The following is a 22,213-nucleotide window of genomic DNA, read 5'->3' on the forward strand; positions in this document are numbered from 1 at the left end:
GTGATGTCCACTAGTAATGCATGTCAGCATGCAGAAAGCAAAGAAACGGAGGTACTCCCCGCTGCGGATGGCGAAAGGAGCTTTATTCCCCTATAAATGCTCTTACCCGCGAACATTGTAAGATGTCAAGAGGTCCGTTAGACTCGATCCTGCCCTACCCTGAGGATAATCAAAGATTGACGCAGCCTACGACTGTCCTCGGGCAAAACGGTGGAAATGGCGAAGGAGGTAAGCAGAGACGAGTACACAGGTAAGTGAGCCTCTGGTCCGCCGCCCCAGCAGGAAGCAAATCATAGGTAACTAATCCTTGTGGATTCAGTGTGTGACCAATGCCGGGCCAGGAAGATACGCTGCAGTCGAGAAAAGCCCTCTTGCAGCAATTGTGGCCGTCTGGGCCTGCAGTGTGAGTGGTCCGGCCAAGGCAAAAAGTGCAACCAAACAACCCTTCTGTAGGCACCACGTCACTCTGATTCCTGTGATTGATCCGAGCTCATGATTCATAGAAGCCAAACGATTCTGGGCATGGGTAGTCGCCTTCAACAGCTCGAGGTAAGCTGGAAAGAGTTCTATAGACATCTGGAGACCGTTTCTAAATGACGGCCTGTGAAGACTTCATTGGCGGATACTCAAAGGTCCTTGAAGCGACTTTTCGAGGAGTCATCGACGGTCTCATCTTCCTCAAGACGCCTGGCCAGTTCATCGAGACCGACACCGCAATTGACTCCTCAGCGGTTTCCTGATTCGTTGAAATCGCCCGTCTTCACGAGGCCGCAGGGTCGACTTCTTTTGGACCAAAAGAGTGACGAAAGATGCTTTGGCCCGACGGCTCTGGAGTCACTAATGCTCAACATCAAGGATGAGCTCTTGGAGAGTCCTGATATGGACAGACACACCGTGAAGGAATGCGTGTTGCAGGCACAACGCAAGATTGATCTCCTAGTCAGCCAGGGAGAAGAGATGCCCTTCGGGGAGAAGTCGCCCCCCACGACGCCTCCCTTTGCCATTTTGGATGCAATGATTGAGCCATACTTTACAACAGTCAATGAACATTTTCCTATCTGGACAAAGAAAGGGTTTACGCAAATGGCTACTACCTTGCGACAATCAACACCGGCCCAAAGGGACCTGGCTTCGATCATCTGCTGCAACAACCTCATCCTCATGGCCATGTCGGCGGACTCCCTCAGCTCCCACCAGCGAGAGTCAATGCAGCCCAAGCCAACGCGCAAGTCGTCGTCGATCGACTTTGACCTCATTGCGGGATTTTTGACAAACGCGAAGCACGCGGTCAACAATATTGATCAACTGGTCTCGCCGCACCTCATCAATGTGCAGGCACTCTTATCTCTGGTATGGCTCTGACTAGCATCCTACGGGCACGGAATCGCTGACAACAAGAAGCACATAGTCGCGCAAATTTACCTCTCGATAAGTCTCTCTGAGACGCTATTCGCTTTAGCCACCAGATGTGCGAAGTCCATCGGCATTCATCAGTGGCACTCCTTTCACGGGCAACTCAGCGATGAAAACATCCAGGACAGGCAAAATATTTCATACTGTTTATACGTTCTTGACAAGGCCGTTTGCTGGACGGCTGGATCATCTCCCAGTATACCAGTCTCCGAGGTCCATTTCGACCCATGCCTAGTGCCCTCTGAAAAAGGTATCCCATCTGGCCTGGTTGCAAAGGCAGAGATGGCTAGGATCGAAGAGACCGTCTATTTGGAGATATACGCTGTCCACGTGCAGGGGAAAAGTGAGGATCAGGTTCGAGAATTCGCTGCAATGATCTTCTCAAGACTCCAAGCGTGTCTGACCGAGTCGGGAGTTGACATGGAGAAGATTCAGAATTCTTCTGAGGGCTCCGTCTCGCATCTCCAATTAGTAATCAGATATCTGTCTGTTCAACTGCTCCTCATTTGGCCCCACAAGCACCATCCCGATCCGATGTTTCAACGGGCCCTTGAGGTTGCTAGGATGTGTTTGAAACTGTTGTTACGCCTGTGGCATTCCCCGCCGGATCAAGGGAGTCAGGCTATTTTCTCATTGTGAGTAAATGATAAGTTTCTGGATTCACGGTCTAGACGGTGATTCAAACTGACCAGTCCACTGCGATATAGTTTTCTCGCCTCACTTCCATCACTATATCTTTATGAAGTATTGTCCTCCATTCTTTGCGGTCAGGGGTCTCATTGTGACATCAACATGCTTCAAGAATTCATTGAGATGCTGCATACCATTACCGACTCCCGGGCAGAGGCGTCATACAATCGACGGCTATACCAGCTGTCCCTCATTGTCACCGATGTGATAAAAGCCAGGGAGACTCAGCATAAACGGCAGAAGCCGACCTCACAAGACTCGACAAATTCGTATTTGATGTCAGAACTACTCTCGCCCCCAACAAGCGGTTATAACTACATGAATTCAGAGGTTCCAGAAACCTTTGATTCACGCTTCCACGGTGCGATTTTCCCAGATCCAGATAGTTCCTTTGCCTCCATGAGCCCAATCACTTCGTCAAGCGGTGAGTTGGCCCGAGGCCCCGAGGAGCTTTTGCCGCAATTGAGGAGCTACGCCAAGATGACTCCCGGGGACGAAAGCTTTAATCCTCTGGCCATGGAAGCCTTGGGAGAGTCTGTTCATTTCTGGAAGGGCGTCCATTAGGGTGCCAGGATTAATACGATGTCAGTCCGGTGCGACTTTGGGGAGAGAACTGAAACTCTATATAAAAACAAATGCTTTGCCGTTCGAAAAGACTTTGTAGGCGCCAAGGACAGCTGGAAGCGAAGGGATGCTAAACGACCACCAATACAAGTCTATTACAGGAGAGTAGTCACGTGCAATCGATTATGTGCCCACAGACAATCTGCCTAAAGTGGGCCTCAGATCTCTCTTCCCGTGTTTGTCATATCCTGATGCCAAGTAGCCCTCTAGCTGTAGACCGCGGAGACGGCGCCCGAGCCCCCGTGGCGTATGGGGGGTTCAAGGCTTGGCTGCGGAAGAAGTGACACTAGGAAAGGCAATCGTGCTACTCCGTAGTTTCAGCCGGCGGCAATGTTTAAGCGTTGGCTAAAGCCCTCCGTCAGCGAGTTACTCTCTCTAGATAATTTGAAGTAAAGGTGACCTCCACCTGGGAAAAGGCAGCCTTAACTCTTCTGTTGCAGAATCAATTTGAAGCCCAACGGCCAGTATGGGGCGTATGAACCACTGCTTTGATGCCCTCTACGTTGGTATAGCTGCCAGTATCTACTTCCGCCCAGAGTCAGCCATCAACGGCTCCAGAATTGTGACCATCGCCGTTCTAGTTACGGTCATTACCATAGCAAAGCTATTCTATCAGCTATTCATCTACCCTGAGTTTTTCACGCCGTTGAAGTACTTTCCCACCCCGTCGGTGAGCCATCGAACCCACGGTTGTCACCGTTTACTCCGAATTAACAGCATCTAGAATCGGCACTGGCTCACGGGGAATACGGGCAGTCTTCTCGTCGATACCCCCCATGCGTTGATGAAGGAGTGGGCCAAGACCATTCCCAATGATGGGATTCTTCGTTACTACATCGTGGGAAACATGGAACGACTCACGATCACCAGTCCTGCTGTCCTAAGCGAAATTCTGGTGAGCAAGGCTTACGACTTCGCAAAGCCCTTGGTGATACAGCAAGCATTGAGGCGAGTGCTGGGCAATGGCATCCTGATTGCCGAAGGCGAGGTGCATAAGGTCAGAGACAGCAATCCACATTCAATTCTATTTCATTCTTTGTTTTGATTCTTACAATCATTCGTGTAGTTTCAACGTAAGAACCTCAAGCCAGCTTTTGCGTACCGCCACGTAAAGGATCTCTATCCTGTCTTCTGGTCCAAGGGCAAGGAGATGGTCAAGTTGATTCGAAAGGATCTGCGTACCAGAAAAGCCCCCGAAGATAACACAATTCGAGTGAGAATCTGGGCGAGTCGAGTCTCGCTAGATATCATTGGTTTGGCGGGCATGGGCCGAGATTTCGATTCCTTGCGCAACCCTGACAGTAGTCTCAGCCAGTCGTACGAAATGGTCTTTGCCACGCCGGGTCTGGGGACTAAGGTCCTTTTTATACTTGGAATGCTCCTGGGGAATACGAAATGGCTAGCAAAGCTACCCACCAAGCAGAATAAGCTTATTGACACGGGCTGCCGCAATATCCGTGATGCCACGCGGCGGATGATCCGCGAGCAGAAGGTAAAGATGGAAAATCCAAATGCGGAGACACAGGTCGACATCATTTCCGTTGCAATGCGAAGTGGCAACTTTGACGATGAGAACCTCGTTGACCAACTCATGACCTTCCTAGGCGCCGGCCACGAGACGACCGCCGGGGCTCTTCAATGGGCTATATATGCGCTTTGCAAGCATCCAGATGTCCAGGTCCGCCTGCGCAGCGAAATCCGCGCCAACCTGCCACCCATCAATGTGGAAACCCCCGGTCCAATCGATGCTGCTACCATTGATAGCCTCCAATATCTCAATGCGGTCTGCAATGAAGTCATTCGCTTCCACCCGTCCGTGCCAAACACTGTCCGTGTGGCACTAAAGGACACCACGCTGATGGGAAAGCCTATTCCTAAGGGTACCCAAGTCGTTATTTCGCCAGAACTTGTAAATCATATGCCGGCACTGTGGGGCACGGATGCAGAACAGTTCAACCCAGATCGATGGATGGGGCCTGGTAAGGCCAACACAGGTGGCGCAACCAGCAACTACGCGTTCTTAAGCTTCCTTCATGGCCCGCGTAGTTGCATTGGACAGGGATTCGCCAAGGCTGAATTGGCATGTCTCCTCGCTGCGGTGGTTGGTAGCTTTTCGTTCGAATTAAGATACCCGGATGCTCCACTAGAGGTGCGAGAAGGAGCGACTATTGCACCGAAGGATGGCGTCTTAGCTAAGTTCACTCCATTGGCAGGATGGTGAAAGTGGGTGGGGGATTCCTCTGTGTTGCTTTACTTCTCTCTGGGTTCCTTTCAGCCCATCAGACTTTCATGGGTCCACGCGAGTCATTGCGAATTTTATGGATATAGATGTCTAATACTACATTGAGACCTGAAAAGGCCATCCAATCATTCGTCATCAGATGGTCAACGTATACCCTACCAGTCTAGGCAAGAAGAGCAGTATCGAGCAGCGGGGGCCAGAATGATCCCTGGAAGACGGCGAGCACGGCCGCGGTCTGATGCAAAGGGGAGCGGGATCCGGCGCCCCGGCTACGGAACATAAGCCTCACGTCTTTTGCACATGATGGATCCGGAGCAATATCGCCAGCTCCAGCCAGTGGATCACTTTCCCGAAAGGGTTTAAATGGGGGGGGGGGGGTTTAAGATTATAGATCGGCCATCCCCAAGACTCCCGTGGGGCCCTTGAACTGGATCGGAGATAAAAACTGTGGTAGTTTTCGGACTGAATCCATGCACAAGGATAAATGAAGCCCCTGGTTATTCCATACCATATAAGTTCTTAGGATTCGAGCTTCACACAGCATGGCGCGTGAATTGATCTTCATCACCGGCGCAACAGGTTTTGTTGGCAGTGCCACCGCTATCGCAGCAGTTAAAGGGGGATACCGATTGCGAATCTGTCTTCGAAAGCACTCGGACAGGTTACGGGCTCTACTGTCCGGATATAACGAACAGGTGGAATTCGTTACTGTTTCAGATTGGACAGATGAAGCCCTGTTCAGAGGACATCTGGATGGAGCAGACTATGTCATCCATCTTGCACATCCTCTTCCTAGTGGAACAGATAAGGAGTACTATTTCACTCCAGCTGTAAAAGTAACGACCGCCTTGCTCAAGGAGGCTGCTCGCGTGCCAAGCATCAAGAAAGTCGTGATCACCTCATCCATTGCGGCCTTGATACCACTTGACGGAATACCGCCTGGTGGCGTCGTCAAAGGTGAGCATTCGTGGGTTTCCTTTCCTATCTCGTCAATGGTCTGACCTTATCCTAGAGGACAATGACTGGGACTTTAACGTCGACGAGGCCGAAGACTTCACAGCCTCTAATGACCCACGAGGAATACCTATGCGGTTGTACCATGCATCCAAGTTGCTCGCCAATCGAACCGCATGTGAATTCCGCAAAGCCGCAAAGCCGCAGTATGCCTTGGTAACGCTCCATCCCGTGTTCGTGTATGGACGTAACCCCACGCAGACAGCTGCCAAGGAGATTGAGGAATCCTCGAACGGCCTTCTCTGGTATGCTATCATGGCAGGCATCCCTCATTATTCTTACTCCCAGGTTCCCGGTGTGCATATCGATGATGTTGTCGAGGCACACATCAAAGCCCTGGATCCAGCCATCCCGGACGGATCGAGGTATCTGCTTTCGGGGAAGGGCGGGAACTGGAAAGAGGTAGCGAATCTAATTCAGCGGGAATATCCAGGACTCGGGGCAAAGATCACAGTGGACATTGAGGAAGAGTTTCTCTCAACGGACAGTGGTAAGGCAGAAGCTGAGTTGGGAATGCAATGGCGCTCTTGGGACCAGATGGTGCGAGATGTAGTGGACCAGCAACTTGAGTTTATGAAAGGTGAATAGGATACTAAATACTGAGCTTTGTAATCCAAACAACTTTCTTAAGCTCAAGCGCTCATAATTCTGTTGAGATATTGAGGTTTTAAAACGGCACCTGGGAGGACGAAGTCCAGGTGGTGCAATACCACGTAATTGTCTCCAACTACGATGACCAATATGAAGCAATTCAACCACAACTATTTATTATTATGCCTCGATTTCTGGTGGTTTAAAGTATCTAGTAGATAAAGTCTAATACCCCCCGCCAACGAATTTCATTTTGCAACGCAATGGACTGGACGTGTGGGGGAGGCATCACATCTTTCTTAGCTCCTATTCTTCCTCCAATGGTAGGAACTCTGACACTGTCAGAGAAACGTGGAGGCATATCTGCGTGGTATTATTGGGTGCATTACCTGGCCTTGCCATGGGAATCGACCGGCATACTACCATTCTACTCTAGATGACATGCTAAATAGTCTACTGAGCCATCAGTGCTCTCCTTTTTGCTACCAGGACAAAGGGATCGCTCATGGCAGCAAAGAGAAGGCTTGGGACGGAACGCTTGGAAAAGTGTTTCCATGAGCCTGGCAGGATTTCTTAAGGCATGTCAACAGACCAAACTCACTGTCGCCAAGTTACGATTATGTTTGTACGGATACCGAGGCTATGCTGGCTTTGTTCTTCTGCACAACGACGCCAGTCCTGGCCAACTACAGCGCCAACCAGCATAGCATCTCAGTGTCTTAACTTTCAATTGGCCGGAAATGCTAACCGACCCCCTCTCTGTTCCGTATTGTAGTACTTGGGAGACTTTCAATCGAATGACCGCGAAGTGACATGGCTTCTAAAAAAAATGGGGCAGGTCGCCTTTACTGGGACAATGAAGCAAAGAAGTCAGTCCTGGTAACCTGACAGATATCATCCGATTATTTTGGCAGAAAAACGCTGTTTATAGTGGAGTACCTTTCTCGTAGAAGCTTCGTTCAATTAGCAAGGGGTTACTGAGTACCTTGTCTGTGTCCAGACCCTTCACATCTTAATAATGGAACAGCAGGTTCTGCGTCAACATTTCTAGGCCGTCCCAATTGGGAATTTATCCTTCTCCAATAAGTTTCTACCTCTTTAGTTTCTTTCCTTTTCCTTCTTTCGTTGAACCTTTTTTTACTTACTTGCTCTATATGGTATTTAAGGTAGCCTTTCTACTCTGATTTCGATATCTAAATAGAGTGGCGCGGGTTCCCTGCAAAACCCGACCCATGGTGAGGCCTAACATAGATATCCATAGATGTTGAGAAAGGTTGCCGCAGTCTAAATACCACTCTACCCGTTTCAATTGTGTTCAAATCACTTGCTATAGCAGGACACCCACTCCTGTAGACTAGGACTCTCACCCGAGTCCCGACCCAGAGCCGGGTTGGGGGGAACCATCTAATTGTTGCCTCAGGCAACAACAGTTGCAGGTTAGATATAACTGACCCCATTCACATAACCTAAGCTAGCCACACATCACTCTAGTCACAAGAGCCGTTAACCCTTATATATCAATCAAGGGCCCCAGGCTGCTTGTTAGTACGCGCGCTTTGGCTATGATATTGTATATATCAAGAAAGTTTCCAGCTCCCATGTTTCGAGATGATCAGATGCTCAACGGGATTCAACCCGAATGGTGTGGCGATTATTTTCATGAAGTTTCAAATTTATCTGACCCCCGAATAAGTTTGTTAGAAATGTTCTAGCCTGGGAGGATATACCAACCACGTAGACAAATATCGGCGCTGTGGCAAATAAGGATTGCTCCCAGTTCTAGACCTGTCTCCTCTAGACCGTGTACGTACTGCAATCGCTTGAGGATACCTATTCGAAAGTCTACATTCACTGGACCTGTCATGGTGTTTGTGCTTGTCGTCGGTACCGTCGGAGTGCATCACATAACCGTGTAGTGAAGATATAAATTGTCCCACTATCCCGCGGCTTTACTTCACCTATCTGACATAGGTAACCCCTATCTGTCGCAAACTAGAATACCATCAAATCAATCACAAACCATAAACTTCACTATGAAACAACTACTGGAGTTGTCTGTTATGTTGGCTATGATAGGTGCGACCGTCTCAGCCGCCGCGATACCTGCGCAGAAGATTTCCTTAACACGCACCAACCGAAATTGCGATGGCTCACTTGCTTCTCCTACTGAATTAACTGAAGCATTTGGCTTTGCCAACCTCGTTAAACCGGCATCCGGCAAAGTGGTCGCAGCGGTTGTATTACAGGGTGCAACGCCTAGCGCTACCTATAAGGTCCGGCTAATTCAGGCTCCGATGCCGTCGCCTTGCTATGATATTCCCAGCACCACATTGATCACGGACAGCTCAGGCAATGGGAATGCAAACTTCCAGCAACCGGTGGATCCGAGTGCGACAGCCGCATTTGTTGATCTCAACAACCTCGCCAATCCCAACGACGACTACTTCACCACTAATCCGATGAAATTTCCCCTTTCTCCTGCAGTATAGAGGGGATTATTCTGAACATTAAGAGCCTTCTGTGTACTGTCTGATCCTGTTTCCGCCTTACTTTATGTATTCGAGTTATCAAAGTAGCACAAAAGTGATGAGTTACGTGTAATTGATAAGTCCAAGTCCTATTTGTTTGTTCGGTGATTGATCTTTCCATTCGTATAAACAGGGACGGTATGCAGGATGGCTGCACCTGTCTTGGATATTTAGCTATCCCGAAGGAAGAACGACTTCGTCGGTATCGTACTCGCAAATTTAAATGCAACCGAGAAGTAACAAGATGTTGGAAACTTTGATAAGACTTGACGGACTCTTATTACTCAGATAGAAAGAGCGAGAGGGAAAGGAAAGAACTCCATTCCGAACGTTGAGCATTGAAAAATATGAGAAATTGCTTCCGCGATCTGTCACTTGTTGCTGACGGAGAACATTCTGTTCGTATGGAACATGCATTAAAGGTAATGTTGCTTCCTTGTTTCTGATATCGATTAAACAGCTGCGAACAAATTTTTATAGGGGGCTTCGGCATCGGGTGCCTACGAGAGGACGGACCTGTTCACTCACTGAAAGCAATACCCATGACCGACGAAGCCTGAACCGTAATCAGGATCATGACCTACCAGAGAAGTACGATAGTAAACATCCATTTTCTGTACTAACAGTTGAAGAGCCGGCCAAATATAAGCTGTCCCCCAAGATATCCAGCTGATTGTCCTTAGTAGCTGATGTGATATAAGTACTAGTTACAGCATCGAAAACTCTAAGAAAATGGCTCCAATGTTCTTCATTAAAAGCTGGACTAGATATCTTGTAAGGCACCTAATCTAGGAGTCAGGTGAAACAAGGCTATTTAACACAAGAGCAATATCACCCACGAGATAGATTTTGCGGACCCAGAACCTACTACGTAGCGCACTGAATAGCCCTTAAGGTCACCCACCCACCTGTGTCTTACAACTAAGCACAGCCAAATTCAAATATATTTGTAGATGGACTCACCCGATTCCTATGTCAACCAAAGCTAGTCTAATAGCTCAACAATAATTAGAGATTGACATACAAAGGAATCGTATAAGATATTTCAAGAACTCTAATACAAATTCGGGGGCCCCAACCTGATATCAAGTCTAGTCGCGCTGTTGGCGGCGGTGTAATTCATGCCTGAGGCATCAACAGTTACATTAGCGCCGGTTCAAGGACGTGGACAAAATAGCCTATCAAAAACCAGACCCGACCCAAACTCGAGTTCTAAGGTCTATCTCTACAATACCAGCTAGTGGTCGTGATTAGAACACAAGCCACATACCTGCCTTCAGGGTGGCTGGGCTGGGCTGTAACGGAATCGAGTTGAATCATCACGTATGGTGTCTTACAAATACGTATATTTGTAAGAGTGTTGTAATTTATGAATGTGAATGCGAATGTCTCGAGAGTCCTACAGGTTTGTATTCATGCTGGGCCGCTGGCCCAAGAATCATTATCGAGGTGTAAGGCAGCATAGCAAGTTAAGTCACCAACTGACTGGCCTTGGGCCTCGGTATCCAGCTCATTAAAGGGGATCTAAGATTAGGCTAGAGGTTAGTGGTGCCCAATCAGAAGCATTCTTGGGTCTCAGCGCAGATCCTCCCCAGCAGCCATGGTGTTGAGGTTTGCAGGGCAAAGAGGAACGTGCGGGGGCTTGGTAGACCGAAGGCAAGGCTGAAATCGATTCCCCCACTCCAAATTTTTCTGTTAGAATCAATGAACATCTTAGGTCCATGTTAAAGCCCCCGGTAATATTGTAAGAAAATCCCTCTCTTCTATCCAACTTTCCACTGAGTGAGTTCATGTGAAATGGAGACAGCAGGACTCGTAATTGGAGCTGTCGGGCTCTTTGGGCAGGTTTTCGCTGGAGCAATCAAAGGTATAGTCGTTCAGTCTCCAGAAAACAGCCGCTCCCAGTCACTTCCAAATCAAATGAAAGAATGGATTACCAGAGAATCGGACTAATTGCGACTGAACGCTAGCAATTAAAATCATTCGTTCGATCCAAGATGCACCGAAAGATTTCGAACAAGTCCTGTTGGGGTTTCAACTGCAAGAAGGGCGGTTGATGAGTTGGGGGCAAGGAGTCGGTCTGCTTCAAGCCCCTGCAGCTGGGGACGAGTGGCGTACCTCCATCGGCCAACAAGACCGGTGGGTAGCCCAGGACCTTCTGGAAAGTCTTCGTTCTGAAATCCAGCAACTCCTCAAGCCCCAAATAACCAAGGCGAAAGAGGTAGCCCGTCTCACAGCTGAACAAGAAACGAACGAGAAGTCGCTGAACCACTGGTTGAGACAAGTGGAGCTCGAGCAGAAAAGACTTAGCAGCAAACTATCGTGGGCCACAATCAGAGGGGATCGTATGACATCCTGCCTCCACAGCCTGACCACCACCATTGATAATCTGATCAGTCTCACGAGTGAAAGGACGCAGCGGGAAATCCTCCGCAAAGTAAATTTAGTGTATGCGGAGCTCGTCCTGGTCCATAATAGCGTGGACAAGCTGGGACAATTGTTCCACGCCCTCTCCAGTGCTGAGAAGGGGTTCACCTTGACTCGCTTGGCGCACTTCAAGGCTGCCATGAAGGAGCGCCAGGCCAAGTCGTCGTTTCATCCCAAATCACAATTGTCAAAGGATTCCGTTGATTTACTTGATCTGATCGACCAGGATGAGCGCTGGATGGCCCGTTATGAAGATCGGAACGGGTTTTGGGTGGAATGGAAGAATTATCCAACCGGGAACACCAGTCAGGGACCCACGAAAGAAGAGATCGAGAGATTTATCATCCAAGAACTTGTGGACCTTCTGGCGGAGGAAGATTCTTACGCGATCCAGGTCCCTCAGTGTATTGGATATGTGGATGACCACCCACGTTCTGATCGGTTCTGCTTGCTGTACAAGTATCCCAAAGGCGCCACAACGGATGCTCGGGTCCGGACGCTTTTGAGCCTATTTAGAGACCCCCAACGTCCAGACTTAGCCGACCGAATCGAACTGGCCCGCGCAGTGGCTCAAACGTTGTATTATCTTCACACCGTGGGCTGGTTGCATAAGGCTCTTCGCTCGGACAATATTTTATTCTTCGAGGAACCGAATGAAGGCGTGGAATACAGCACGCCCTATGTTTCGGGATTTGATGATGCCCGTCCATCTGGCCAGGACCAGATGAGCCAAGTGGCAGGGGCGAAGGAAGGGCTGGAGTACTATCAGCACCCAGACACGCTGACTGGATTCAAAGATGAAGGTAGAAAACCATTCCGCGCCACCTTCGATGTGTATTCCCTCGGCATAATCCTGATCGAGATTGCGCACTGGAAACCCTTGCGAGAAATCCTCCGGGGCAGCGCGGTACGGCCTTGGGAAGTCCGTGATACCCTTTTTCGAGAACCTCGTTGGCTCCAAGATATCGGCTTCGCCGTAGGTCGAGCTTACGAAGACGTCGTCCGGACTTGCCTTCAAGGGTGGACCAGCCTTGGAGCTGACGGTGTGGAGGAGACCAGTACTGAGGGAGCTCTTCATCTGATGACCAACTTTGAAATGATGGTCCTCGAGAAGCTCCACAATATTCAAGTCTCGGTCTAAACCCGTAGCATCGTGTACGAAGGAGTATAGGTTGCTACCAATAAGAGAGTCGCATTCTACCAGTGATACAATCATAGTGTGAATAAATATAAACAGAATACGGAAAGCAATACCTAGGGACCACTGTAGGAGAAGAAACATCATCCTCTCTGTCCATCCCCTTAGGACCAAACCACCTCCCTCAGACCATTGTACTGACCGGCTCAAAATCCCTTATGTGCATAAACTCTGGAAATCCGCACTTGCCATTGCGTGAGAAGCGGCAAGGATATTCCTTCTCAAGACAATGGTGACCAAACAAACAATCTTTATTAGTGCACTGGGTGCCGTTTTCGCATGGCTTATTACGAGTCAACATCCGAAGCATAAATAGCTCATTATCCGACGCCGAGTAATCCTTCTGGTGTTTAAATTCACAATTCGGATTGCGGCAGCCACGTGGATCGAGAAAGTAAAATCGACACAGGTTCAGACCCTTGACGTAGTTATAACGTTCTTTTGTAGTGTCATCCCAGTTCCGGCCATGTTTAATAGCCTCTATGTCCAATCGCTCGCGGTTTCGGTTCAGGAAAATGGTCTCTGGTTTTCCGTGGGAATGATGAGGAGCCTCTGGTGGAGGAGTTCCCATGCTTAGACTTGACTTGCTTCGAGACATGGAGAGGCGTGTGGCAGTGTCAGGCGAGTACCATGGGTTGGGCGAGGGCTGCGGTGCACTTGTCTGCCCCATCGTCATTTTTTCCTTCAACTCCTTCAGCTCGGCGGCGATGTTCCTATTCTGGCTCTGGCACTCTTCCAGGTCTCTTTCTTCACGATGATTACTACTTGATTCACGACATCTAGCCCCAAGGCATCATCAATGATGGAGAACTTACTGACGCTATCATAGTCGTAAGTGAGTTCCTTGTTCGCGGCCTTGACGCTCTCATAGGCGGTAGAGAGTTTCTCATGCTCTTCATTCAGTTGGTCATACCTCTCCAAAAGGGCCTTGAAGCCTACACCGTCTTTGTAGCGGCGACAGCACTCCCCATGCAGTCGACCTCGGGATCCATCGTCGCGAGTTGGGAGGCGACTTCGTAAGCGCTCGGGCGATGAGCCGGGTCCATCGCTAACATACCTAGGATCAAGTCTCGGATGCCTAATATCTTGCCTGCTGCGGTCGGCGGTACCACCATTGTCGCCCAGGCTAATCGGGAACAAGTGTAGGTCCGATGACATCTGTCGCTCCCCAGCTTCATTCTCCACTTCCCTAAGTCGCTTGTGGTACCGATGGTGTCTTCCATGTTTTTCCGCGAACGACCCATCAGAAATGTGAAGACTTCCAAGAAGACCAGACCCAGAGAGTAGATGTCAGACTTGCGACTCCGATTCTCCCCGCTCAATTCTTCGGGCGCTGCATAGATCTCAGTCCCATCAAACCGGGTCCTTGCGGTCACCGTCGAGTCCCTGTCCTCGAAATCCTCGGACACATTGAAGTCAGTGAGGTAGAACGAGTTGCGGTCGACTAGAATGTTACTAGGTTTGATGTCCTTGTGTCGAATCTTCCTGTTATGGATGTAGAGGATGGCACTCGTAATGCATCCATAAACTTGTTCCAGGCGAGAGCCGACCACTCTCGGGAGTGACTTCAGATTGTCACCGTCCACTCTGTGGATCCATCCCAGCTCGTACAAATACTTAGGTGGGGATAACCCTGCCTGACAGTTGTCTAACTCGCGTAGTAAGGCCGACAGGTCACACGTGGCACAAGGGAACAGCAAGATGTGTGTGGTGTGATCTTGATCGTAGGATCCCACAAAGGAGACAATATGGCGATGATCAAGCTTCTTCAGCAACTTAATTTCTCTGTCGATATTCTTCTTGGGGAATGATGCCGAGGGCATGACACTCTTCCTGGCGAAAGCAATCTCTGCATTATTATTCGGATGGGTCCAGATCGCCTTCACCACTCTTCCTGCGCCGCCGTGACCGATGGCGTCCGACCCAATAGCCAGGGGGGGCTCTTCCGTACGGTTGTAGGAGAGTTCGCGCCCCTTTCCAGACCAGTGACCCTCCAGCGTCTCAAGGTCGTCCAGAAGTTGCCGTCCCCTGGAGGAGATGGGCCTGACCTCTGACCCCATTGGAATCCGAGGGGGATATCACGCGTCGGTTATATAAAATGCGAAGAGTATGGTACACGTTGCAACTCTGTCTGAGTATGATCTCCTCACAATGGTGGTGAGAAAGATTTGAAGGATTCTCCTCGGTGTGCCATGTCCTTGCGGTGCATCGACGACGATCACAGCCTCGCGATCCTTCTACCCCGCCCTCCTCTAGTGTCTTTCCAAAAAAAGCAACATAACGCAGGGTGACCAGGGTATCAGGATGCTCGACGCTACTGGCTATTTGCGGGCTCCTCATCTCCTCTTCATACAGCTCCTCTTTTCCTTTCAGAACAACTCGAAATCTGCTGACTATCATAGAAGAAGACCAAAGCGTTGTGCGTCAAATCTCCACATATATGTAATAGAAATCCCAACTTGAAGCTTCGAACATGTTATATAAGATTCTAGGCTAGGCCTATATAGGCAGGTCTCTCACTGATCCCAGGAACTTGTATGGACTGTCAGGTTCCAGGGTTCAGGATTTCGTGGCTGTGGGTTCAGGGTTGGAGGCGCACACGGCAGCTCCTTTGTTGTTTCACGTGACTTTTAATTTCTAACCCCCGTAAGAGCCTTCCTACGTGCTTAAGCTTGGTTTTTTAATGTACTCTACAGTATATATAATATTGAATTTATTAGAGTAAACCAGCTCTAGTCCCACAACATACTCTAGGAAAATCAGGAAGGACTTGGTCTCTGCCTCCTTTACAGCTAGGCTAGCTCTACCGCATAAATTCCTAAACCCTGATGCTCACACAAGCCATCTTGTCTAGATAATGCTCCGCGCAAACTGGGACAACAGGAGCTTGGACATCAATCCTCCTAAACCCCAGTTCTCGACTCCCATCGATTCCAGACAGTATTGTTGTTTGTTCCTGCAGCTCCGGCAGCATTCGCAGCGAGGCGGTGATGAATCCCTAGCTCGACCACGTAGCTGAGCCCCACCCCATTGTTTGTTGCACGCTGTGAAACGCAGTTAATGTGGTGTTGTATCCCAGCAATGAATTCGATCAGGTATGCCGCTCTTTCTTCCGATGAGGGTCCTGGCATTAAATTGCATAGGGGATCTGCCGCTCCAGAGAGGGATTCCGCTGCGAAACCCATATTCATACCTGGAGCAGTATCAAGAACAAACATTCTCTCAAATAACGGCCCAGTTTGGCCTAAAGCCTGACCAAGCAGTCCTATGCCCCCATCAAAGATGGCACCACGTGCAATGGCCCCGCCAACGCCATCAAAGACGCTTTCCGCCTCTTTCAGTCGCAGTGTGGCTGTAGCATCTTCGTGATGCATGGGGAGCCCCGGTGGAGGAACCCCTTCCTGGGTTGGGCGAGTAAAGGAGTTAGTCCTAATGAGACTTCATAGTCATATCGTAGATATACAACGCTGTTTTCCTGGCCAGAGATCTGCAACAGTTGCTGAAGAAAGACCAGACTTCCTCTCAGAGCGAGTGTTGTTTCTTGATGGAAGGATTCAGGGGAGTTTGACCGAATGCAATCAATGACCGGGTCGAGATACGCATCAAAGTGATCAACAATTGTTGATCGGAACCGAAGTCGAGCGCGTTGAGGGCATATCCGATAGGAATTTATTGCCTTTAAGGGATACCCTCCCAACAGGGAAGTGCCCTACTCTGGGCCTCAAAGCACAGGCGAAACAGACTGCACTAGAGTTCAATATGGCTAGCTCCTAACAGAAGCGAACAAAACTGTGCAGTAGCCGGTCATCTGATTGGAACTAGCAATGGCCGAGTCTGCAGTGTAGCTGACGGGACGAATAGGACTGGCAAGCCTGACCTATGCGAAGATCTGAGGGGAGGAAATAAAACCTACGGCTGCGGTATGCCACGTCAGGAATGTCGGGGGTTAGTCTTGGCAAGGTAATATCTACCCATCGAATCTACTCCATGGGACCAAGACCCGTCGGCTGCGCCTTTCGTCGGACATTCTTCTCTGCTATTCTCTCTATAGTGGTGTATTGATAACTGTCCCAGAGAAGGCATACTCCTGCTGTTGTGCAAACATCTATAACTCATTGTATAAACCCACCCCATGATTCGGGCTGGCTTTACTCTGACAAGAAATCCAGCCCCAGAGAGACAATTACCATCTTTTCAAACAAACCTCCTTCAAGCGATTGGTCCTGGCTTTGTCTAGAGTTACCGACAAGCTCCTTTACGATAACCCCTGGGAAATTATACGGCTCTACTTGATTCTTGAAGGCCAGGGATTCCATCAAATTCAACAATACATACACCATGAACAACGCCAATTGGGATATGAACCACAACTCACGTAAGTGATGAAGAGTGGGTAGTATATATAATCATTTCGTAGTGCTGACAAGCCATTAGGATTGATCAGTTAATAGACAAGTTAGGCGCCCGTGGTATCAAGAAGAATCTTCGCGAGGAAGTACTTGAAATCAAGAATTATCTTGGCTCAAGATTAACTTCCTGGGATTGTTTGGTTCTAAAGAATAACATACTCTTGGACAACCTGGACCTTGGGAAATCGTACCAGAGGAAGAAAAGAGATGTCTATGCATCTGTAACACCAAATTACAAGCCAAAATACATCCATCTTTCTTTTGAATTCACAGCTCTGGCGCAACCCGAAAAGTTCAAGAGTTTTCAGCGACTTTTATTTTATACTCGGATTCACTTTGAGTTCCTGTTTCGAATCAGGCAGATGGGCACCGGACAATCGAGGCCTTTATGCAAGGAACGATAATCTGAGGGTCGATTTGACAAACCTTGGCACGAGCACGCCTATCGCAAAGCGATCCCCGGAGAGCCATGTTCGAGTCCCTAACAACGTTGCCTCTGGACGCGACTGGCCATCTATATTTATCATTCGATGTTTATTGTCGACATATATGGAAGTCGAGAACTGGGCTAGACAATGTTAAGGCTTGGTATTCATGCAATCAGGCTAGCTTTCCAAGAGTTGACCCGGCTGGGTTTTTTGACTTTTTCAAAGGGGTAGATTTGAGCACAATGAAACAAGTTCTCATAAAGGTGGACGGTGAGTTAGGAGAGTACAGCCACGAGACATTCCAGATATCGCACACTGCTATGCAATCCCTTCTTCAAGAGCAAATGTACAGAGACATGGAATCTTTGGTACGCCACATGTATTCGCATATACGCTCTTGGAACGCACTTTGATTACTCACAAATGCGACAATTGAACCTTGATGCCATGTTGACCTTCTATTTACTCGGTCGTGCACAAGAAGCTCAAGGGCTCTTCTATTCGGCTCTCATGGCTTTTGAGAACTCGGTGGAGATACGAAGTCAAGTTGTTCCCATTCACGGTTTCGATTTGGGCAAGGCAGAGTCATTGAGAAAGGTGAGGAGCATTGCAAGAAGGCTCGGTGATGTTTCGCCCACCAGTGAATATATCTCGATAGAGGAAACGATGTATTCTCGTATGTACACGGGGATGAGGAGTAGCAAGGTGTCAGCGAATAACCAACATGATGACCTATATAAGTGTCTTGTGGAGCCAGCGTAAAGTTTATAGTTGTGACCGTGATGGTTTGTCACTTTATGAGTTATTACTTTTACTCTACAGTAATATTTCCATGAAGCCATTTCGAGGCGCCAACAGGCTCAGCAGCGATGCAGTAGAATAGAATATATAAGGACGCTTATTAACCTACTTGGTTTAGTCATTCATAATTAGGATACTAGTAGTATAGAGTGTTTAATAAATATAGTCAGTTTCATATCAGCTCAGCTTGATTGTTTTATTCAACTGTTGAGTATACATACCTAATAGGACCGGCTCTTTTAGCTTGCACTGCTCCTAACGGGACATACTCTTTACTTATATTATTCTTTCTAGTCTACAGGTTGAATCAATCACTACTAATTATTAGTGGACTCTACTTGAATCTATAATAGTTCGTCTCCACTGGTATACTCGGTAAAATTTCTTAGTTGACCGTAAGCTAGATTTAGTCCCCGGCACCCATCCGATGGTTCTATCCGGGGGTTCTACTTCTATATCCCTCTTAACTCCCAGATAATTATCCTCCTTATCCTTTACATCTGTCGAGGTAGATCTGCATTTTCTGCAAATGTCCACTTGAAGTATGATGGTAAGTTATGGGTTTGCGGTTGCTTGATGCGTCCACGAGTGTTCTGGGCCTTTTGTTTAATGCGTACCTTTCCCTCCTCTTTCTTCCATTGTTTTTTCTTTTTTATTCTTTGTTATCTCTGTTTGTTTGTTTGTTTGTTTGTTTTTTTTTTTTTGTGTGTGTGTTTACAAAGAAAAGGTGATCGGTCTCGGAATATACCTGGCATGGACATTTTCGCCTACAACTATACGTACTTCTATTGGCTGTCATTACGCGCCGGACACTCCGCAGCATCTCGTCCAATACCGCACTCATCACCGATCGCATCCTTCGGCGGACACGGAGCTTCGCCAAACAGCTTTACCCCTAGAACTTGAGAGCCTTGGGTTGGACCCTGAAACAGGTCTAGTCAACTTCCTCTATATGGTTGACAAGACATCTAATATTTTGTAGAGACAACGGTGATTGGCTCGGCTCTTTCAACCACCGTGGCAGAGTGGCTTCGGGATTGTGAGCAGCGTGTTTGCGGGGCAGATGTGATAGCGTAATTTGCCTAGGAGGGTAAATGATGGAGGTAGTCCGTTGTGCATAAAAGATGGCAGAGACCCGACCTGGTTACCGGCGGGGATTCAACCAGCGTCTACATTAGAGGAAGTCCTTGGTTTCGATGCTGCAAGTTATAGACCTCGAAGCATACAAAGGGATGCCCCCCCCCCCCACGTCCGTAAAGGAGACCTGAAGCCCATCGTTCGCTTCCAGGAGCGCACACGGACCAAAGGCTCAATGGTGTCCCCAGGGTCCTATGAGTTGCGAAAACACTAGTCTATGTAATATTTGTATAGTTCGAATAGAGGACGCTAGAGTAGCAAGAAGCGGAGCAGTACATAACATCGACATATGTGCATACAATTTGCAAGGGACATAAATTCTGTGTACAATCTCTTAATTCAAGACGCCTTTATATTTGTCCTTCTAAGTCCACCTCGCCACCTGCCAGCGAGTTGCTTCATATCCTACAATGGGGTTACGAGAGCCTGGCTGCTTTTGATTGCGAAACTTCGGGGGAAAGGTAGGTTGATGCTAGTATGCATTTTTATGCGATAGTCGACACAAATACATGAAGCATGAGGATGTGCATTAGGATGAATATCATTTTGATCGTGATCTATCTCCACTTATAAGTTAGCACAAGGCAGGTTTACGAGGAAAAACTAACACATTGGCCATGATCATTTGTATAGTTCGGGCGAGTCACGCAAATTCTACAATCAGTCCTAGAGAACAGCTTACAGAAGAGGCAGGATCTACTGTCCATAAGGCTATTCAATCCTGGAGTGAATGTTCTATCCTTCTTGCAATAGTACATGTTTCCCTAGGTTACAAAAAAATGGTAAGTTGCCTCTTAGACCCGCCGACATTTCAAGTGTACCTGCTCTGCATCTTTCATCCGTAGAAGCAGCTGCAGATCAACATCTCTCGTAGTAGCCAGAACCCTCTCGCGCGTCTGCTGGGCTGTTTCTCCTGCGTTCGCGACGGGACTGATCCGGTGATTTCGGAAAAGACTCGCAATGACCGCTACAAACTCCACCTGTGAGAATTTATTACCGGGGCAATTCTGTGGTCCGTCTGACCAGGGGAAGTACGTGCACCGCACCGGAGTGATAAGCTCCTCCTTCCCAATCGAATTCGCCGTGTCCAACTTGGTGGGTGCGATCCATCGTGAAGGTTTCCATTCCAGGGGATTTTCCCAGCTCTGAGGATCGATGTGCATTGTGAGAAGACTGGGATTGATTCCTACTTTTGGTGGGATTATTATAGTTCTATCGCCGACTTTCAGTGGTTGGGGCTGGTCGTTGGTCCATTTGGGCAGGGAGGGGATCGGGGGGTAGAGACGGAGGGTTTCAAGCTGTCCGGATGAGTATTCAAATAAACTTCTTTCTATCAGAGAAAGGTAGCCATACCATGACAGCTCGACAGCGACTGAGCTTGGGGAAAAGGTCAGCATATCGACCCTTGGTGTCCGTCAACAACAGGAGCTCCTCGGCAACCCAGTCTTGCACCTCCGGGTACGCGGCCAAGAGAAGGAGTGCAAAACTCAGCGTATTAGCCGTTGTATCGTGTCCCGCGAAGTTGATTACAAAGATGTTGCCAAAGATCTCGTCGGTAGTCAATCCTTGTAGTGGCACATCCTTGGTTTTATCCCCTGCGTCGTGCCGCTTGAGATTCATGGCGCGCACAAACGACGTCATAAGACCACCCGAGCCAGCTTGTCCCTCGTTCCACGCCTGTACTTCCTCGTCCAGCATACGCACCATGTGCCGCTGAAAGTCCGCCGCGGCTTTGGCCAGCTGATTCCATGATTCCGGGGCAAATGAAAGAGAGAGGAATCGCCGCGGCATAATCATCAACAAGATGGCATTATCGAGCACAGTCTGCAGGGCATCCCGATAGCTTACAGACTCACCTTCTGCCCGGTAGCAGCTCTCACTAGCACTCTGGAAAGGATACGATTTCCGAAATCCTATAGCAGCGAGGACATTCAATGAGAGTGTGCGGGTATCCCTCGCGACGCTGGAGATCTTATCGAGGTCTGGAGAGGCCCAGATGTCAAGCATCTGGCGACTCTGCTCAACGCTTTCATCCCATACAAAGGACATGGCACTCTCGTTGAAGGGAGTAGCAAGCACTTTTCGATGGCGTGGCCAGTCGGTTGTATTGGCTGTGGAGATACATGGTCCATAGACTTCGAGTACCGCTGCAATGTCGTACAATAATTAGGCACCAGGGTTATAGATACGCCATGGTCGATAAAAGACATACTGTACTGTTCTACTGGGCGGATAAAATCTGTCCGCCGTCGGAAGATGTCATGGATTGCTTCTGAATTGGCGACATTGATGTAAATTCCCTTGGGAGTGACCAGCGCCCAGATCGGACCGTAGCGGCGATGCGACTCGCCCCGGTCGGCAAAGTACCATCCACGACGAGAGTAGCGACCAAAATTACCCCAGTTGATGGGAAGCCGGTCGAGCCAGGGCCAGAGATGGGGCTCCATAATGACCCAAAGGAGATTCTGGGGGTCGATACAGAGCCGCACGAGAGGGATCCTCATGGTGCACGCGCGGCGGTAGTTGATCTCCATAGCTACCAAACTCCAGGCCACATAGGCTAAGGCTAGGGTTTCGAGCAGCAGCAGAAACATGGTAATGGGTTGGTACGGAGTAGAAGATTAATGGAAAGTGAAATACAGAGAAAAGAGGAATTGACGCAGACGAAAAAAAAAAAAAAAAAAAAAAAGGAAAGAAAGAAAGAAAGAAAG

The 22,213-nt window shown here is 48.7% G+C and overlaps 9 protein-coding genes across 9 annotated transcripts; 6 read left to right on the plus strand and 3 right to left on the minus strand.

The window, feature by feature from the left end:
• Positions 1–20: 20 nt before the first annotated feature.
• On the plus strand, positions 21–2,816 carry BDV27DRAFT_165971 (transcription factor sphG; the record flags this gene model as incomplete). The annotated part of the gene is made up of 6 exons (XM_032074063.1): positions 21–132; positions 186–228; positions 633–1,350; positions 1,402–1,902; positions 1,933–2,048; positions 2,121–2,816. The coding sequence occupies 6 exons, from the start codon at positions 21–23 to the stop codon at positions 2,665–2,667; spliced, it is 2,037 nt and encodes a 678-aa protein (XP_031925844.1). The 3' UTR covers positions 2,668–2,816.
• Positions 2,817–3,193: 377 nt separating this feature from the next.
• BDV27DRAFT_159459 (cytochrome P450 monooxygenase sphH) lies at positions 3,194–4,948 on the plus strand (the record flags this gene model as incomplete). Its single annotated transcript, XM_032072868.1, has 3 exons — positions 3,194–3,397; positions 3,452–3,724; positions 3,794–4,948. 3 exons carry the CDS (start codon positions 3,194–3,196, stop codon positions 4,946–4,948), a joined length of 1,632 nt encoding a protein of 543 aa, XP_031925845.1.
• A 437-nt stretch (positions 4,949–5,385) lies between these two features.
• BDV27DRAFT_165975 (ketoreductase sphI) lies at positions 5,386–6,571 on the plus strand (the record flags this gene model as incomplete). The annotated part of the gene is made up of 2 exons (XM_032074064.1): positions 5,386–5,926; positions 5,982–6,571. The coding sequence occupies exons 1-2, from the start codon at positions 5,512–5,514 to the stop codon at positions 6,569–6,571; spliced, it is 1,005 nt and encodes a 334-aa protein (XP_031925846.1). The 5' UTR covers positions 5,386–5,511.
• A 2,036-nt stretch (positions 6,572–8,607) lies between these two features.
• Positions 8,608–9,063, plus strand: BDV27DRAFT_159461 (uncharacterized protein; the record flags this gene model as incomplete). Its single annotated transcript, XM_032072869.1, has 1 exon — positions 8,608–9,063. The coding sequence occupies one exon, from the start codon at positions 8,608–8,610 to the stop codon at positions 9,061–9,063; it is 456 nt and encodes a 151-aa protein (XP_031925847.1).
• A 1,836-nt stretch (positions 9,064–10,899) lies between these two features.
• Positions 10,900–12,670, plus strand: BDV27DRAFT_159462 (prion-inhibition and propagation-domain-containing protein; the record flags this gene model as incomplete). The annotated part of the gene is made up of 2 exons (XM_032072870.1): positions 10,900–10,969; positions 11,073–12,670. The coding sequence occupies 2 exons, from the start codon at positions 10,900–10,902 to the stop codon at positions 12,668–12,670; spliced, it is 1,668 nt and encodes a 555-aa protein (XP_031925848.1).
• Positions 12,671–12,718: 48 nt separating this feature from the next.
• On the minus strand, positions 12,719–13,532 carry BDV27DRAFT_15363 (uncharacterized protein). The gene has a single exon (XM_032071832.1). The coding sequence runs from the start codon at positions 13,401–13,403 to the stop codon at positions 12,852–12,854; it is 552 nt and encodes a 183-aa protein (XP_031925849.1). The 5' UTR covers positions 13,404–13,532; the 3' UTR covers positions 12,719–12,851.
• Positions 13,533–14,909, minus strand: BDV27DRAFT_15362 (protein kinase family protein). The gene has a single exon (XM_032071829.1). The coding sequence runs from the start codon at positions 14,785–14,787 to the stop codon at positions 13,663–13,665; it is 1,125 nt and encodes a 374-aa protein (XP_031925850.1). The 5' UTR covers positions 14,788–14,909; the 3' UTR covers positions 13,533–13,662.
• Positions 14,910–17,191: 2,282 nt separating this feature from the next.
• Positions 17,192–17,827, plus strand: BDV27DRAFT_131048 (uncharacterized protein; the record flags this gene model as incomplete). The annotated part of the gene is made up of 1 exon (XM_032067546.1): positions 17,192–17,827. A coding segment is annotated over exon 1 (173 nt), but the record flags the coding sequence as incomplete, so codon positions are not given.
• A 2,280-nt stretch (positions 17,828–20,107) lies between these two features.
• Positions 20,108–22,176, minus strand: BDV27DRAFT_131051 (cytochrome P450). The gene is made up of 3 exons (XM_032067547.1): positions 21,715–22,176; positions 20,856–21,649; positions 20,108–20,800 (listed from the first exon to the last, which is right to left on the minus strand). The coding sequence occupies exons 1-3, from the start codon at positions 22,094–22,096 to the stop codon at positions 20,297–20,299; spliced, it is 1,680 nt and encodes a 559-aa protein (XP_031925852.1). The 5' UTR covers positions 22,097–22,176; the 3' UTR covers positions 20,108–20,296.
• Positions 22,177–22,213: the final 37 nt, after the last annotated feature.

This window comes from Aspergillus caelatus, assembly GCF_009193585.1.
Source record: "Aspergillus caelatus strain CBS 763.97 unplaced genomic scaffold BDV27scaffold_132, whole genome shotgun sequence".
In the NCBI taxonomy this organism is placed as follows: Eukaryota; Fungi; Ascomycota; class Eurotiomycetes; order Eurotiales; family Aspergillaceae; genus Aspergillus; species Aspergillus caelatus.

Excerpts from the sequence above, each read along its gene's own strand:
- BDV27DRAFT_15362 (XM_032071829.1), bottom strand. The coding sequence starts at position 14,787 with ATGGGGTCAGAGGTCAGGCCCATCTCCTCCAGGGGACGGCAACTTCTG.
- BDV27DRAFT_131051 (XM_032067547.1), bottom strand. The coding sequence starts at position 22,096 with ATGTTTCTGCTGCTGCTCGAAACCCTAGCCTTAGCCTATGTGGCCTGG. Across the intron at positions 21,650-21,714 it reads CCGCCCAGTAGAACAGTACA|CGGTACTCGAAGTCTATGGA; the intron begins GTATGTCTTTTA and ends ACGACATTGCAG. Across the intron at positions 20,801-20,855 it reads GTCGCTGTCGAGCTGTCATG|CTTGAAACCCTCCGTCTCTA; the intron begins GTATGGCTACCT and ends TCATCCGGACAG.
- BDV27DRAFT_15363 (XM_032071832.1), bottom strand. The coding sequence starts at position 13,403 with ATGACGATGGGGCAGACAAGTGCACCGCAGCCCTCGCCCAACCCATGG.